The sequence below is a fragment of the Heptranchias perlo genome, chromosome 22 (genome assembly GCF_035084215.1).
Source record: "Heptranchias perlo isolate sHepPer1 chromosome 22, sHepPer1.hap1, whole genome shotgun sequence".
In the NCBI taxonomy this organism is placed as follows: Eukaryota; Metazoa; Chordata; class Chondrichthyes; order Hexanchiformes; family Hexanchidae; genus Heptranchias; species Heptranchias perlo.
In genome coordinates, this window is record NC_090346.1 from 15,565,634 (window position 1) to 15,580,528 (window position 14,895).

General features: G+C 45.9%; 1 protein-coding gene across 2 annotated transcripts in view; it reads left to right on the top strand.

Moving 5' to 3' along the window:
- Nucleotides 1-14,895, top strand: part of prkcba (protein kinase C, beta a) — a 185,635-nt gene that overhangs the window by 72,620 nt on the left and 98,120 nt on the right. For both annotated transcript variants that reach the window (XM_068003013.1, XM_068003012.1), the window contains exon 3: nucleotides 7,090-7,172. In XM_068003013.1, the coding sequence (XP_067859114.1) occupies nucleotides 7,090-7,172 (83 nt within the window). The remainder of the gene's footprint in view (nucleotides 1-7,089; nucleotides 7,173-14,895) is intronic.

The window sequence follows — 14,895 nt, forward strand, 5'->3', positions numbered from 1 at the left end:
AGGTAAGTACTTTTCCAGCACTGCTTGTGGGCCAGGAGGAGCAGGAATGCTTCCCCCTGGTCCCCCAAGCGAACCTTCTGTAGAATGTAAGAAACGCAGCAGCCAATTTGCGCACAGCATGGTCCCAGCGAGTTAGTGACCAGATAATCTGTTTTAGCGATATTGTTTGAGGGATAACTATTGACCAGCACACCAGGGAGAATTCCCCTGCTCTTCTTCGAAATAGTGCCATGGGATCTTTTGCGTTGACCTGAGAGGGCAGAGGGGGCCTTGGTTTAACATTTCATCCAAAAGACGGCACTTCTGACAGTGCAGCACTCTCTCAACCTTCTGATTCAGAGATGAGACTGCTACCACTGAGCCAAGGCTGACACCATCCAGTATTAGCTACTTCAAAAGTAACACTAACTCACATGATCACTCCCCTCTCTCCTCAGAATGTTTTATTCTTTACTACTATAATACTTTCCTGATGTGCTATATCTTTACCCCGTGCTGGTTTGCCATTTATTTCTGCTTTGGCTGTTTGACTGGATTTGGTTAATGCTGTAATTAACTCTGTTGCTGAACTGATGATCTCTTTTATTGTTTTCATTTTCTATCCAGTATTTCTCTTTACAGTTGCTTTCCAAAACTACTCCTACTCCTCCCTCAGTTCCTGTTTATTTAACATGTCTATTCTCCTTAGTCTGTCATTTTGCCAATCTGCCAGTTCCCTTGACCCAATAGTTTCACACCTCTTATAGCTGTATCCTCTAACTGTATTTACTGCTAGACATGGAAGTTCTCTGCATTGGGGAGCAGCCCGGTGCCATAGATTTTGCCGGTGCCTAAAGGTAGCTCTGAAGGGAGCATCAGGAGTTACACAGAGAAGCTTGTGATGATTCAGCAAGTTATTCTATCCTCTGCCCATTGCTGTGTTCAGAATCAACGCTGGTTTGAGCTAGTCTTACTCATTCACCTTCTTCAATTTGTCTTCATTGCAATTGTTCTTTGGTTTCAATCCATTGATATGCATTACATTCAGCGTACATGGAATCATAAACACAGTACATTGTGGTACAAGGTATAGAATACATAGTACGTTACAGTATGTGATATAGTATACACAGTACATGGAATCATATTCACAGTACTTTGTGGTATATGGTATAGTATACACAGTAAATTATAGTATGTGATATAGTATACACAGTACCTGATTTTATATACACTGTACATTGTGGTATAGCATGAACCACAATGTTTCCTCTTTCTGAGTAATTGTTTGACCATGATTGGCTGGCCCCGGAAGACCTGGCTGAGATCAGAAACAAGTACCACATGTACCTTTATACCATACCACAATGTACTGTGTGTACCAAATATCACAATATACAGTGTATACCATATCATGTACCCACAGTGCGCCCTACATGCTGTACCATGTACTACAAAGTACCATGCATATCATACCACATGCCACAATGTAATATTTATATTATATCATGTGCCACAATTTATTGTGTATACTAAATCACAAGCTATAATGTACTGTGTACACTACACCATCTGCTACAATGCAACATGTATAGTATACCAAGTGTCACAGTGTACAAGTACACTTGTGCCACAATGTACATGCATATTAGACTCTGTTAAACTTGTCAGACATAACTTGCTTTTTACTAAACTGTGCTGGCTGTTCTTCATTAACCTATGTCTTTCTAAGTGATTATTAAATTTATCACATTTTATTGCCTCCAGAAGCTTACCCGCTACTGGTGTTAGGTTGACTGATCTATAATTATCTGGTTCATCTTTCTCCCTTTCTGAATAGAGGTGTTAAATTGGCAACCTTCCAGTCCTCTGACACAACTTCCATATGTAAGGAGGTTTGACAAATTACGGTCGGAGCCTCTATTATTTCGTCTTTGTTTTACCGCAGCAGTCTAGGATGCAGTATTAAAAGATTCTCTCTATAAACCTAAACCCAAAAGAATTCATACTGTTCCTCGTTAAACTGCCCTAACTCAGGTACAGCCTGATGTGTTGTATTAATGTACTAACAATATGTGCTGCAGGTTCACAATTCCCCTATGGTGAGTTTCTGATCTCAGCTAGGTCTTTAGGAGCCAGCTAGTCATGGTCAAAGAGATAGAGGAATATAAACACAAAGATCGTTGCATTCAATAGCCGTTACTTAGAACTGCTGTGCGCTTTCAACCATCTTCCTCTTATCTCACATACCAACCAGAAGCATCGACTTCATTATCATGTATGGGTATCTTTAATATTGTGCAATAGCCATCTTATGCTAAAACCCTTCTTTTCCGATACCATTCTTGTGTGATTCCTTTTCTCGATTCCCTTCTTGAGTTTCCCACCTCATAAACGCCTCCATCTACTTTTACTTCTGTAACATTGTTCACCTCCGCCGTTACCTTAGCCCATCTACTGCTGAAATCCTCATCCATGCCTTTGTTACCTCCAGATTCAATTACTCCAATGATTTCCTGGGTGATCTTCCATCCTCCACCCTCCATAAACTTGAGCTCATCCAAAACTCTGCTGCCTAGGTCCTATCCTGCACCAAGTACCACTTATTTGTCATCTCTATCTTCACTGACCTATATTGGCTCCCAGTGCCCCTACGCCTCAGATTTAAAATTCTTATGTTTAAATCCTTGTGTCAGCTTGACTCAGTGGTAGCACACTCGCTTCTACGTCAGAATGTCATGGGTTGAAGCTCCAATCCAGAGACTTGAGCGCATAATTCAGGCTGATATCTCAGGGTATTACTGAGGGAGTGCTGCACTGTCGAAGGTGCCGTCTTGCAGATGAGACTTTAAATTGAGGCCCCGTCTGTCCTCGGGTGGACATAAAGGATACCATAGCACTATTTCGAAGAAGAGCAGGGATTCTCCCAGTGTCAACACTTATCCCTCAACCAACATCACTAAAACAGATTATCTGGTTATTCATCTCAGTGCTATTTGTGGGAGCTTGCTGTGCGCAAATTAGCTTCTGTTTTTCTCCATATTGCAACACTTACCACACTTCAAAAGTACTTCATTGGCTGTGAAGTGCTTTGGGGATGTCATGCATAGTGCAAGCTCTTTCTTTCTTTCACATCTATCAGACACGGTTGACTGGAAGGTATAAATGGCTGCTTACACTATTTCTCGAAGGTTTCCATCGATCAGGAGAACCCACTCAGAAATTCAGGGCCAATGTTCACTCAGAAAGACTATAAAGATGCATGGAGTAGAAAATGGACACATCACTTTGGTGCAGTTAGGGCAATCTTCTGAAATTGGGAATAAGGCGCATCGACTAAGTAATACCAGGGCTGAAAATCCACGGGCCATGATTCCAGCAGCCTTTCTGGGATTGCACCCACAGGCACCCTCCAGCACAGATCCCACTGGAGTTTGCTACCTCATTTTCATGGGGCTGGTAGACACCTGCACCATTACAGGTGCATCTCTGGTGCATCCAGCCATTTTGCTAGCCATTTCACTGGAGTTAGGGCATGAATTTGGCGGAACGGTCAAGGAAATTTGGCCCCACAATGTTTACTCTGTATCTAACCCATCCTATACCTGACCTGGGGGTGTTTGATTGGACAGTGTAGAGGAAGCCTCACTCTATCTAACCCGTGCTGTACCTGCCTTGGGAGTGTTTGATGGGACAGTGAAGAGGGAGCTTTACTCTGTATCTAACCTGTGCTGTACCTGCCGTGGGATGCTGACACAGGGTGCACAAAGTTGACAGCGTTCCATTTTTTATTCGTTCATGGGATGTGGGCATCATTGGTGAGGCCAGCATTTATTGCCCATCCCTATTTTGCCCTTGAGAAGATGGTGGTGAGCCGCCTTCTTGAACCGCTGCAGTCCGTGTGGTGAAGGTTCTCCCACAGTGCTGTTAGGAAGGGAGTTCCAGGATTTTGACCCAGCGACGATGAAGGAACGGCAATATATTTCCAAGTCGGGATGGTGTGTGACTTGGAGGGGAACGTGCAGGTGGTGGTGTTCCCACGTGCCTGCTGCTCTTATCCTTCTAGGTGGTAGAGGTCACGGGTTTGGGAGGTGCTGTCGAAGAAGCCTTGTTGAGTTGCTGCAGTGCATCATGTGGATGGTACACACTGCAGCCACAGTGCGCCGGTGGTGAAGGGAGTGAATGTTTAGTGTGGTGGATGGGGTGCCAATCAAGCGGGCTGCTTTGTCCTGGATGGTGTCGAGCTTCTTGAGTGTTGTTGGAGCTGCAATCATCCAGGCAAGTGGAGAGTATTCCATCACACTCCTGACTTGTGCCTTGTAGATGGTGGAAAGGCTTTTGGGAGTCAGGAGGTGAGTCACTCGCCGCAGAATACCCAGCCTATGACCTGCTCTTGTAGCAACAGTATTTATATGGCTGGTCCAGTTATGTTTCTGGTCAATGGTTACCCCCAGGATGTTAATGGTGGGGGATTCGGCGATGGTAATGCCGTTGAATGTCAAGGGGTGGTGATTAGACTCTCTCGTTGGAGATGGTCATTGCCTGGCACTTGTCTGGTGCGAATGTTACTTGCCACTTATGAGCCCAAGCCTGGATGTTGTCCAGGTCTTGCTGCATGCGGGCTCGGACTGCTTCATTATTTGAGGGGTTGCGAATAGAACTGAACACTGTGCAATCACCAGCAAACATCCCCATTTCTGACCTTATGATGGAGGGAAGGTCATTGATGAAGCAGCTGAAGATGGTTGGGCCTAGGACACTACCCTGAGGAACTCCTGCAGCAATGTCCTGGGGCTGAGATGATTGGCCTCCAACAACCACTACCATCTTCCTTTGTGCTAGGTATGACTCCAGCCACTGGAGAGTTTTCCCCCTGATTCCCATTGACTTCAATTTTACTAGGGCTCCTTGGTGCCACACTCGGTCAAATGCTGCCTTGATGTCAAGGGCAGTCACTCTCGCCTCACCTCTGGAATTCAGCTCTTTTGTCCATGTTTGGACCAAGGCTGTAATGAGGTCTGGAGCCGAGTGGTCCTGGCAGAACCCAAACTGAGCATCGGTGAGGAGGTTATTGGTGAGTAAGTGCCGCTTGATAGCACTGTCGGCGACACCTTCCATCACTTTGCTGATGATTGAGAGTAAACTTGAGCTCATCCAATGCTCTGCTGCCCGTATCCTAACTCACACCAAGTCCTGTTCACCCATCACCCCTGTGCTCGCTGACCTACATCGGCTCCCGGTCCGGGGACACCTCGATTTTAAAATTCTAATTCTTGATTCTTGTTTTCAAATCCCTCTATGGCCTGGGCCCTCCCTATCTCTGTAACTTTCCCCAGCTCTATAACCCTCTGCACTCCTCCAATTCTGGCCTCTTGCGCATCTCTGATTTTAATCGCTCCACCATTGGTAGCCATGCCTTCAGCTGCCTAGGCTCTAAGCTCTGGAATTCCCTCCCTAAACATCTCCACCTCTTTACCTCTCTCTCCTTTAAGATGTTCCTTAAAACCTATCTCTTTGACCAAGCTTTTGGTCACCTGTCCTAATATCTCCTTTTGTGGCTCAGTGTCAAGTTTTGTTTGATAACGCTCCAGCGATGCGCCTTTATTACTTTTATTACTTTAATATATAAATGCAAGCTGTTGTTGTTGTTGCTGCTGCTGCCAGGACCCCTGAAGAATTTCTGGCAGATTTTGCATCTGATTGGTGATAGACCCTTTCAAAATTGAATTATGGTTGGGACTGTCAAAGGCCAACCAGGTGGCGAACCTCATCTGCGTTACCGACCCAATTATTTTGAAGCCTCTCTTTAATTCTTCGAACCTACTCGATCAGACCCTCACCTCCACCTTTGATGCCCTTGTCCCCATTACTCTCTCTCACCCTGGTCGGTCCTCCTGGTACAGCCTTCATCTCCGCTCCCTTAAGTCCAAGGGACGCAGATTGAACGTTTATGGCAGACAACTGGTTTAGCCATTCATCGCCAGATCTAGCTGGACCACATAAAGCACTATCAGGTCCTGCTCTCCTCTGCCAAAACTGTTCACCATTCCAGGATCATCCTAGAATGCAAAGATAACCCCCGGCTTCTTTGTGGACAGGACATACCTGGGTAATTTTCCACATTGTCGGGTAGATGCCAGTGTTGTAGCTGTACTGGAACAGCTTGGCTAGAGGCGCAGTTAGTCTTGGAACACAAGTTCCATTGTTTAGCACTGACATCCCTGTCTATGAATACAAATTCACCCTTAAAAATGTTTTGAAAATCTTTTTATAGCCTCACAACTGAAGAACAGCCTCTTGAATGAGCTACCCAAGGGTTGCTGGTAGTCATGAAACCATAGCCCACCATGGGTCAGCACCTTCAGGAGAGGATGGGAGAAAAGGGAAGAATAAAAAACTGCTCTCTGCTGCTTGCACTTAAATCTAACTGAGCTTTGCAGTGGTCACTAAGACAATGGTATAAGGATCCCTATCCCTGGCAGCAGTTCATTCCCAAGTTATTACTGGAAGATTTGGTTAATGGGAGCATTCTAATAAATGGGATGAGTTGGTAGCAAAGCGAATGCATCTAATGAAGCAGCTGCTGGTCCAGAGGTGGTGAATGTGTCTGATTGGTCATAATCCCCAGCTCTCCGAGCGCTGTTGAAAGACTGACAGGCACAATCTTTACTTCAGCTCGATGAAATGATTCACTTCAATTGTAATAGAAGAGGAGCCATTATTCCAGGCACTTTTTTTAGCAGAGATATTCTGGATACTTCTATTGGTGTTTAACGTTACCTTACACTGTAAAAGGTTAAACATAGAGATTGAGCAAAGCTTGAACAATACAAGTAAAATTAATTTTGTTTTGGGCTGTGTTCCATTTCTCAACTTTTCTCTCTCTCACACTCTTTGGGGTAATTTTCAACTTCAGGTTTAAGTCACTTCTAATTTGGTTTGCACTACTTTCAGACTTGCCTGAATCCCAAGTGCTAATATCACTCCATTATCTGGTCTAATCCCATTGATTGGTTGGTTGGTGTGTCTTGGTTAGTTGATTTGTGTAGGTTGGTGTGTCTTGATTTGTTGGTTAATTTGACTGATTATATTCTATGTTCTCATTTACAGTCTGCTCCTTTGTAGTCCACAAACGATGCCATGAATTTGTCACCTTCTCCTGCCCAGGTGCAGATACGGGACCTGCCTCTGAGGTAAGAACCTCTGTCAATGCTCAAAGATTTCATGTATATTCACTGATGATCATGCAGGAGTGAGTGTGTCAGTACTTTTATAGGTACTGACCGGTGGTCTTGCTGGGCTGATGGGAAATGTGCAGATGTTTCAAGATGTATGGGGGCAAAGGGTTGAGAAAGGTGCATCATCAGAATGGGGATGTGGGGAGTTCAGAATGCAGTGTCAGTTTGGGGTTGTATTGTGGAAGTTTGATGGTGTATTGTCAGTATAGCTTGGGTGTGGGTGTGTGGAAGTTTGAGGATGCAGTGTCCATGTGGAGGAATGCAGAAGATAAATCAATAAATCAGTTTCTGTTGTGCATTTTAACTCCACCAAGCCAATTCCCCTGTAATGTCATCACCGTTTATGTTTGGAACTTCTGTTCATTTCAAACAACTGTTTTAAAGTTGGTGAGAATCGTTACAGATAATCAGAGTAGGAGTGTCCTTCTTTAACTGACGAAAGGCTTGTGTCTGCTTAGGGAGGCCTAATGATCGAGGCAAAGGTGTGAGTGTCTGAATGAGAATGCGAGTACGGCCTAGATTTTTCTTCCCAGTCTTGCCCTAAATCAGGTGGGATAACAACAGCAGGAAATTGGGCCAGTGAGGCCAACCACCGCCTTTGGGCCACAACCTTAATCTACTTTTCCTACCAGGAAGGAAACCACTGACCATTCCCCACTGACCGCATATAAATGTCGGCAGGTAGTTAGGGCCCAGGTTCCTGCCCGATATTTCCAGGCGATGAGTGGCAATAGTCCCTGGGGCAGCGGTGACAATCACCCTCGGTCACCGCACAGAAGGAGAGGGCCTAGTAATGGCCCAATCCCATTCATTCATTAAAAAAAGTTGCTTCAGTCTTTGGCATTCTTCTGTCCACTTTGATGCTGCTCTCATCTCTTGTGCAGCACTGCCTCATCTTCCTACTCCAGCAGAAATGGGCTCCTTCTTGGTGACGGAGATCCTACTGGGACCCTCCTGCATCACTAATGAGCCCTGGCCCGGAAAACAGGTGAGAGGTCATGAAATGGTCAAGGCAGAGGTCTGCTCTGACCTGCTTGGGGTGGGATTAGGAAAATCCAGGGTAATTTTGTTTTTATTCATTCATTCATGGGATGTGGGCATCACTGGCAAGGCCAGCATTTATTGTCCATCTCTAATTGCCCTTGAGAAGGTGGTGGTGAGCTGCCAGCTTGAACTGCTGCAGACCATGTGCCGAAGGTACTCCCATAGTGCTGTTAGGTAGGGAGTTCTAGGATTTTGACCCAGCGATGATGAAGGAACAGCGATATATTTCCAAGTCAGGATGGTGTGTGACTTAAAGGGGAATGTGCAGGTGGTGGTGTTCCCATGCGTCTGCTGTCCTTGTCCTTCTAGGTGGTAGAGGTCACGGGTTTGGAAGGTGTTGTTGAAGAAGCCTTGGCGAGTTGCTACAGTGCATCCTGTAGATGGTACACACTGCAGCCACGGTGCGCCGGTGGTGAAGGAAGTGAATGTTTAGAGTGGTGGATGGGGTGCCAATCAAGCGGGCTGCTTTGTCCTGGATGGTGTTGAGCTTCTTGAGTGTTGTTGGAGCTGCACTCATCCAGGCAAGTGGAGAGTATTCCATCACACTCCTGACTTGTGCCTTGTAGATGGTGGAAAGGCTTTGGGGAGTCAGGAGGTGAGTCACTCGCCACAGAATACCCAGCCTCTGACCTGCTCTTGTAGCCACAGTATTTATGTGGCTGGTCCAGTTAAGTTTCTGGTCAATGGTGACCCCCAGGATATTGATGGTGAGGGATTCGGCGATGGTAATGCCGTTGAATGTCAAGGGGAGGTGGTTAGACTCTCTCTTGTTGGAGATGGTCATTGTCTGGCGCGAATGTTACTTGCCACTTATCAGCCCAAGCCTGGATGTTGTCCAGGTCTTGCTACCTGCGGGCATGGACTGCTTCATTATTGAGGGGTTGTAAATGGAACTGAACACTATGCAATCATCAGCGAACATCCCCATTTCTGACCTTATGATGGAGGGAAGGTCATTGATGAAGCAGCTGAAGATGTTGGGCCTACGTCACTGCCCTGAGGAACTCCTGCAGCAATGCCCTGGGGCTGAGATGATTGGCCTCCAACAACCACTACCATCTTCCTTTGTGCTAGGTATGACTCCAGCCACTGGAGAGTTTTCCCCCTGATTCCCATTGACTTCAATTTTACTAGGGCTCCTTGGAGCCACACTCGGTCAAATGCTGCCTTGATGTCAAGAGCAGTCACTCTCACCTCACCTCTGGAATTCTTTTGTCCATGTTTGGACCAAGGCTGTAATGAGGTCTGGAGCCGAGTGGTCCTGGCAGAACCCAAACTGAGCATCGGTGAGCAGGTTATTGGAGAGTAAGTGCTGCTTAATAGCACTGTCGACGACACCTTCATCACTTTGCTGATGATTGAGAGTTGACTGATGGGGCAGTAATTGGCTGGATCGGATTTGTCCTGTTTTTTGTGGACAGGACATACCTGGGCAATTTTCCACCTTATCGAATAGATGCCAATGTTGTAGCTGTACTAAAACAGCTTGGCTAGAGGCCCGGCTAGTTCTGGAACACAAGTCTTCAGCACTACAGCCAGGATGTTGTCGGGGCCCATAGGCTTTGCTGTATCCAGAGCACTCAGCCGTTTCTTGACATCACTTGGAATGAATCAAATTGGCTGAAGACTGGCTTCTGTGAAGGTGTGGATTTCGGGTGGAGGCAGAGATGGATCATCCACTCCGCACTTCTGGCTGAAGATGGTTACAAATGCTTCAGCCTTGTCTTTTGCACTCACATGCTGGGCTGTGCCATCATTGAGGATGCGGATGTTCACGGAGCCTCCTCCTCCCGTTAGTTGTTTAATTGTTCACCACCATTCACAACTGCATGTGGCAGGATTGCAGCGCTTCGGGTACGGTACCATAGTGGTTATCTTACTGGACTAGTAATTCAGAGGCCTGGACTAATGATCCGGAGACATGAGTTCAAATCCCGCCACAGGCACCTGGGGAATTTAAATTTAGTTAATTAAAATAAAATCTGGAATAAAAAATTAGTATCAGTACTAGTGACCATGAAACTATTGGATTGTCGTAAAAACCCATCTGGTTCAGGATACCTGCCATCCTTACCCAGCTGACCTATGTGTGACTCCAGACCCACAGCAATGTGGTTTGTCCTTAACTGCCCGCTGAAGTGGCCTAGCAAGCCACACTGTTGTACAATCCCACTACAAAAAGTAATAATAAGAATAAAACTGGACAAACCACCCGGCATCGGACCACTAGGCACCGGACACTTCAAAGGCAAACCAAGCCCAGTCGACCCTGCAAAGTCCTCCTCACTAACATATGGGGACTTGTGCCAAAATTGGGAGAGCTGTCCCACATACTAGTCAAGCAACAGCCTGACATAGCCATACTCACAGAATCATACCTTTCAGCCAACATTCCAGACTCCTCCATCACCATGTCCTGTCCCACCAGCAGTACAGCCCCACCAGAGGTGGCAGCACAGTGGTATACAGTCAGGAGAGAGTGGCCCTGGGAGTCCTCAACATTCACTCTGGACCCCATGAAGTCTCATGGCATCAGGTCAAACATGGGCAAGGAAACCTCCTGCTAATTACCACCTATCACCCTCCCTCAGCTGGTGAATCAGTACTCCTCCATGTTGAGCACTACTTGGAGGAAGCACTGAGGATAGCAAGGGCACAGAATGTACTCTGGGTGGGGGACTTCAATGTCCATCACCAAGAGTGGCTCGGTAGCATCACTACTGACCGAGCTAGCCGAGTTCTGAAGGACATAGCTACCAGACTGGGCTTGCAGCAGGTGGTGAGAGAACCAACACGAAGGAATCTACCTGTCGCAGATGCTTCTGTCCATGACCAGTATTGGTTGGATCGACCACCGCACAGTCCTTGTGGAGATGAAGTCCCGTCTTCACACTGATGACATTGTCCATCGTGTTGTGTGGCACTACCACCGTGCTAAATGGGATAGATTCAGAACAGATCTAGCAGCTCAAAACTGGGCATCCATGAAGTGCTGTGGGCCATCAGCAGCAGCAGAACTGTATTCCACCACAATCTGTAACCTCATGGCCTGGCATATCCCTCACTCTACCATTACCATCAGGCCAGGGGATCAAACCTGGTTCAATGAAGAGTGTAGAAGAGCATGCCAGGAGCAGCACTAGGCGTAACAAAAAATGAGGTGTCAAGCTGGTGAAGCTGCAACACAGGGCTACATGCATGCTAAACAGCGGAAGCAGCCTGCTATAGATAGAGCTAAGCGATCCCACAACCAATGGATCAGATCAAATTGTGTGTGTGTTTCTGTGAACGTGTTTGTGTGTATGAGTGTGTACCTATATGTTCACACAGAGGAATGTTTTCCTGGGCTAGGTGTTAGCAAATGCTTCAAGATGACTGCCTTCTGCCATTTAATGGTTTTGGTTACAAAAGCACCTGACCCACAACTTCCCTTTGGTTCCACCACCTCTTAATCTGTGTCGTAAAGTCTGCCTAGTGAGCCACGGAGAACTGGTTTCTTTTTCTCATTTGCTTACAAGAAATGTGTGTTCGTTCTCATTGATGCTGAGCATTGATGTTCACGCTGACTGGCTCAGCGATGCTTTCGTAAAATGTTTAGATGAGTTTTACTGGACCTGATGTGGTAAATCAGTAGACCACAGCTAGGAGTGGGTGGGGTGGTGCACATTCCCAGTTTTGTTCCGCAACGCTTCCCTGGGAGGTGCCCACGCACTGTTTACTCACTGCAGTAACGCAGCATTCTTCAAAATTATTAAATACTCTCGACAACTGCAGAAGTCTACTGGCTCTCGCACAATTGTGTGCCCAAACATCTTTGCAGAAATAATGAAACAGTTATTAATTCAGGGTTACGTTCTGTCCTCATTTTCACATGATCCTTTACCAGAATCTTTCCCTGACCTGCACAGTTATACTAAGTTGGGCCAGGATCTGTGAGGTGCCTCATTATATCAGCAGAGAGAAGTTTTTCTCTTCTGCGGTCATTTTCCTCCCACTAGGATTATGCTCCTGCTCTCTCGTGTATAATTGTAGCAGTCCTGAAATGGTATTATCTATTGCTGAAGCCACATCTGCTAGATGGTCACTGTAAATTAATTGTAATAGGCTGACAAACTGAATTTAAAATAAGAGATGAGGTAGGTCAGATTGTTGGTGGGGGGTAACACCCAGTGTATAACGAGAGAGTTAGTTGACGTCCTGCCAGACAGGTTATGAATGGTGGGCATCCCATGCATTCTCCAGTAGATGGTTTAGAACATAAGAACATAAGAAATTGGAGCAGGAGTAGGCCAATCGGCCCCTCGAGCCTGCTCCGCCATTCAATAAGATCATGGCTGATCTGATCCCAACCACAAATCTAAAGAACACAAGAAGTCGGAGCAGGACCCGGCCACATAGCCCCTGGGCCCTCTCCGCCACCCACAGGGCATTGACCGATCCGAACTCAGCTTCATGTCCAATTTCCTGCCCGCTCCCCATAACCCCTAATTCCCTTTACTTCTAGGAAACTGTCTATTTCTGTTTTAAATTTATCTAATGATGTAGCTTCCACAGCTTCCTGGGGCAGCAAATTCCACAGACCTACCACCCTCTGAGTGAAGAAGTTTCTCCTCATCTCAGTTTTGAAAGAGCAGCCCCTTATTCTAAGATTATGCCCCCTAGTTCTAGTTTCACCCATCTTTGGGAACATCCTTACTGCATCCACCCGATCAAGACCCTTCACAATCTTATATGTTTCAATAAGATCGCCTCTCATTCTTCTGAACTCCAATGAGTAGAGTCCCAATCTACTCAACCTCTCCTCATATGTCCGCCCCAATTGGCCAGTTCTACAAGAGGGAGGTGATCCGTGCCACCAGATTGCCCCCTAGGCGGTGAAGGTGAAAATGACCCCCATAATGTTTAGGCCTAGGGCGGACAAGTTGATCTCTACACGGCGGTACATGCCGAATGAAGACGCAGGCTTTAATTCGTAACTTCAATCGTTTAGGACCGATTTCAGGGAGTGACCCTAAAAGTTACTGATGGTGATATCAGTGGATGATGGTTTAACATATGACGCTCCTCTTTAATGCAGCTGTTAACCCGTTTATTTTAACCTCTGCTAAAATAGCAGACAGAGGCATGTCGTTCAAAGGCATTAAAGCACTTGTCTGCGATTCTGCTAGCTGTGGTTTTTGGAGTGGTATATTTTCCTCCTTTTCATGATGTTGGTGAAAACAGTAGGTGTGGGTGTAAAGTGCTTCATACTCACAGCAACTTTTTCACTAAAATTAGCAAATGGTGGAAAAAAATAACCAATGTTTGCTGTACCTGGTAATTACTGAGTTTTAACATTGGTTAAGATAGATCAGTCTGAAACTGCAAAAGGCTTTGGGCTAACTGCATGTAATTGGCCTTGCATTAGATTCTGCCCAAATATTTAATATCGCGAGAGGGGTAGCTAACCATCGAGAATTTTAAAATAAGACCATGCTGTGTTAAACTTCCTCACCTACCTGAGCTAATCTTACAAAGCCCCAGATCTCACTGCAACGTTAGTCTATTCAACTGCTCCTGGTTGCTTTGCACTGTAAACAATTCCATAGTCCCAGGTCACCAGATCCATAGGGGGTCATTTTCACCTTCACCGCCTGGGTGGTAATCTGGCAGTGCAGATTGTTTGTCCATTGCGGAACCCGAATGATTTTCATCCTATCTAAATCACAATGGGATGAAAATTGGCCAGTTCTACAAGAGGGAGGTGATCCGTGCCACCAGATTGCCCCCTAGGCGGTGAAGGTGAAAATGACCCCCATAATGTTCACAAGAGGGCTGGATCATCTACCTCTATAGGCTGAGGACGCGAGTTCTGGTGGCGTTTGCAGTTGTCCCGCTGGAGTTACAGCATGTAACAGCTGAGCAATTTCAGCCCCATGGTATCTCGGGATCAGGACAGTGTGTAAGAGATGATTTTGGATGGGCAAAGTAGTCAGTGCGGCATATGGGGGGAGTTGATTTGTGGACTGGACATTTTGGGACAGCAACTAGTCTCTTTGCAGAAAACAAAACACAAAGCACAAGCTGTTAACTCAATAAGTTAGAAAGGACAGAGTTTGCCCTGGGGTTTCAAATAGCCTTTTAAGTGTTACAATAACATTTTTATTGCCTTCTCAGTTACTTTTATTATCTGATAACATTAATTAAATTTTAAACCTGTAAATTACTGTTTGTGTTGAGCCTAACTACTCTGATATTGGTAGGTTACTGTGCAGTAATTTTGGAGTGCTGAATAGTGTCTATTTCCCACCCACTACAAATTGATGTTGAGGGAAGGTTTGGTTCTGTGCTACACAGTATTATGGTAAATAACCTTGGCATACTGCTTGAATTGGAGCTAAGCTTCAAACCCCACATCCTTTCCATCACCAAGACCACTTCCACCCCTACCTTAGCTCTTCTGTTCCTCATTCACATTTTTGTCACCTCCAGACTCGACTACTCCACTCAACTACTCCAATGTCCTGTTTGCCAGCATTCCATTCTTTACCCTCCATAAATTCCAGTATGTTCAAAGCTCAGCCATCCGTATCCTGTGCCTGACTCTGTCCCATTTGCCCATCACCCCCATTCCTGAAGACATTGACTCTCTGCC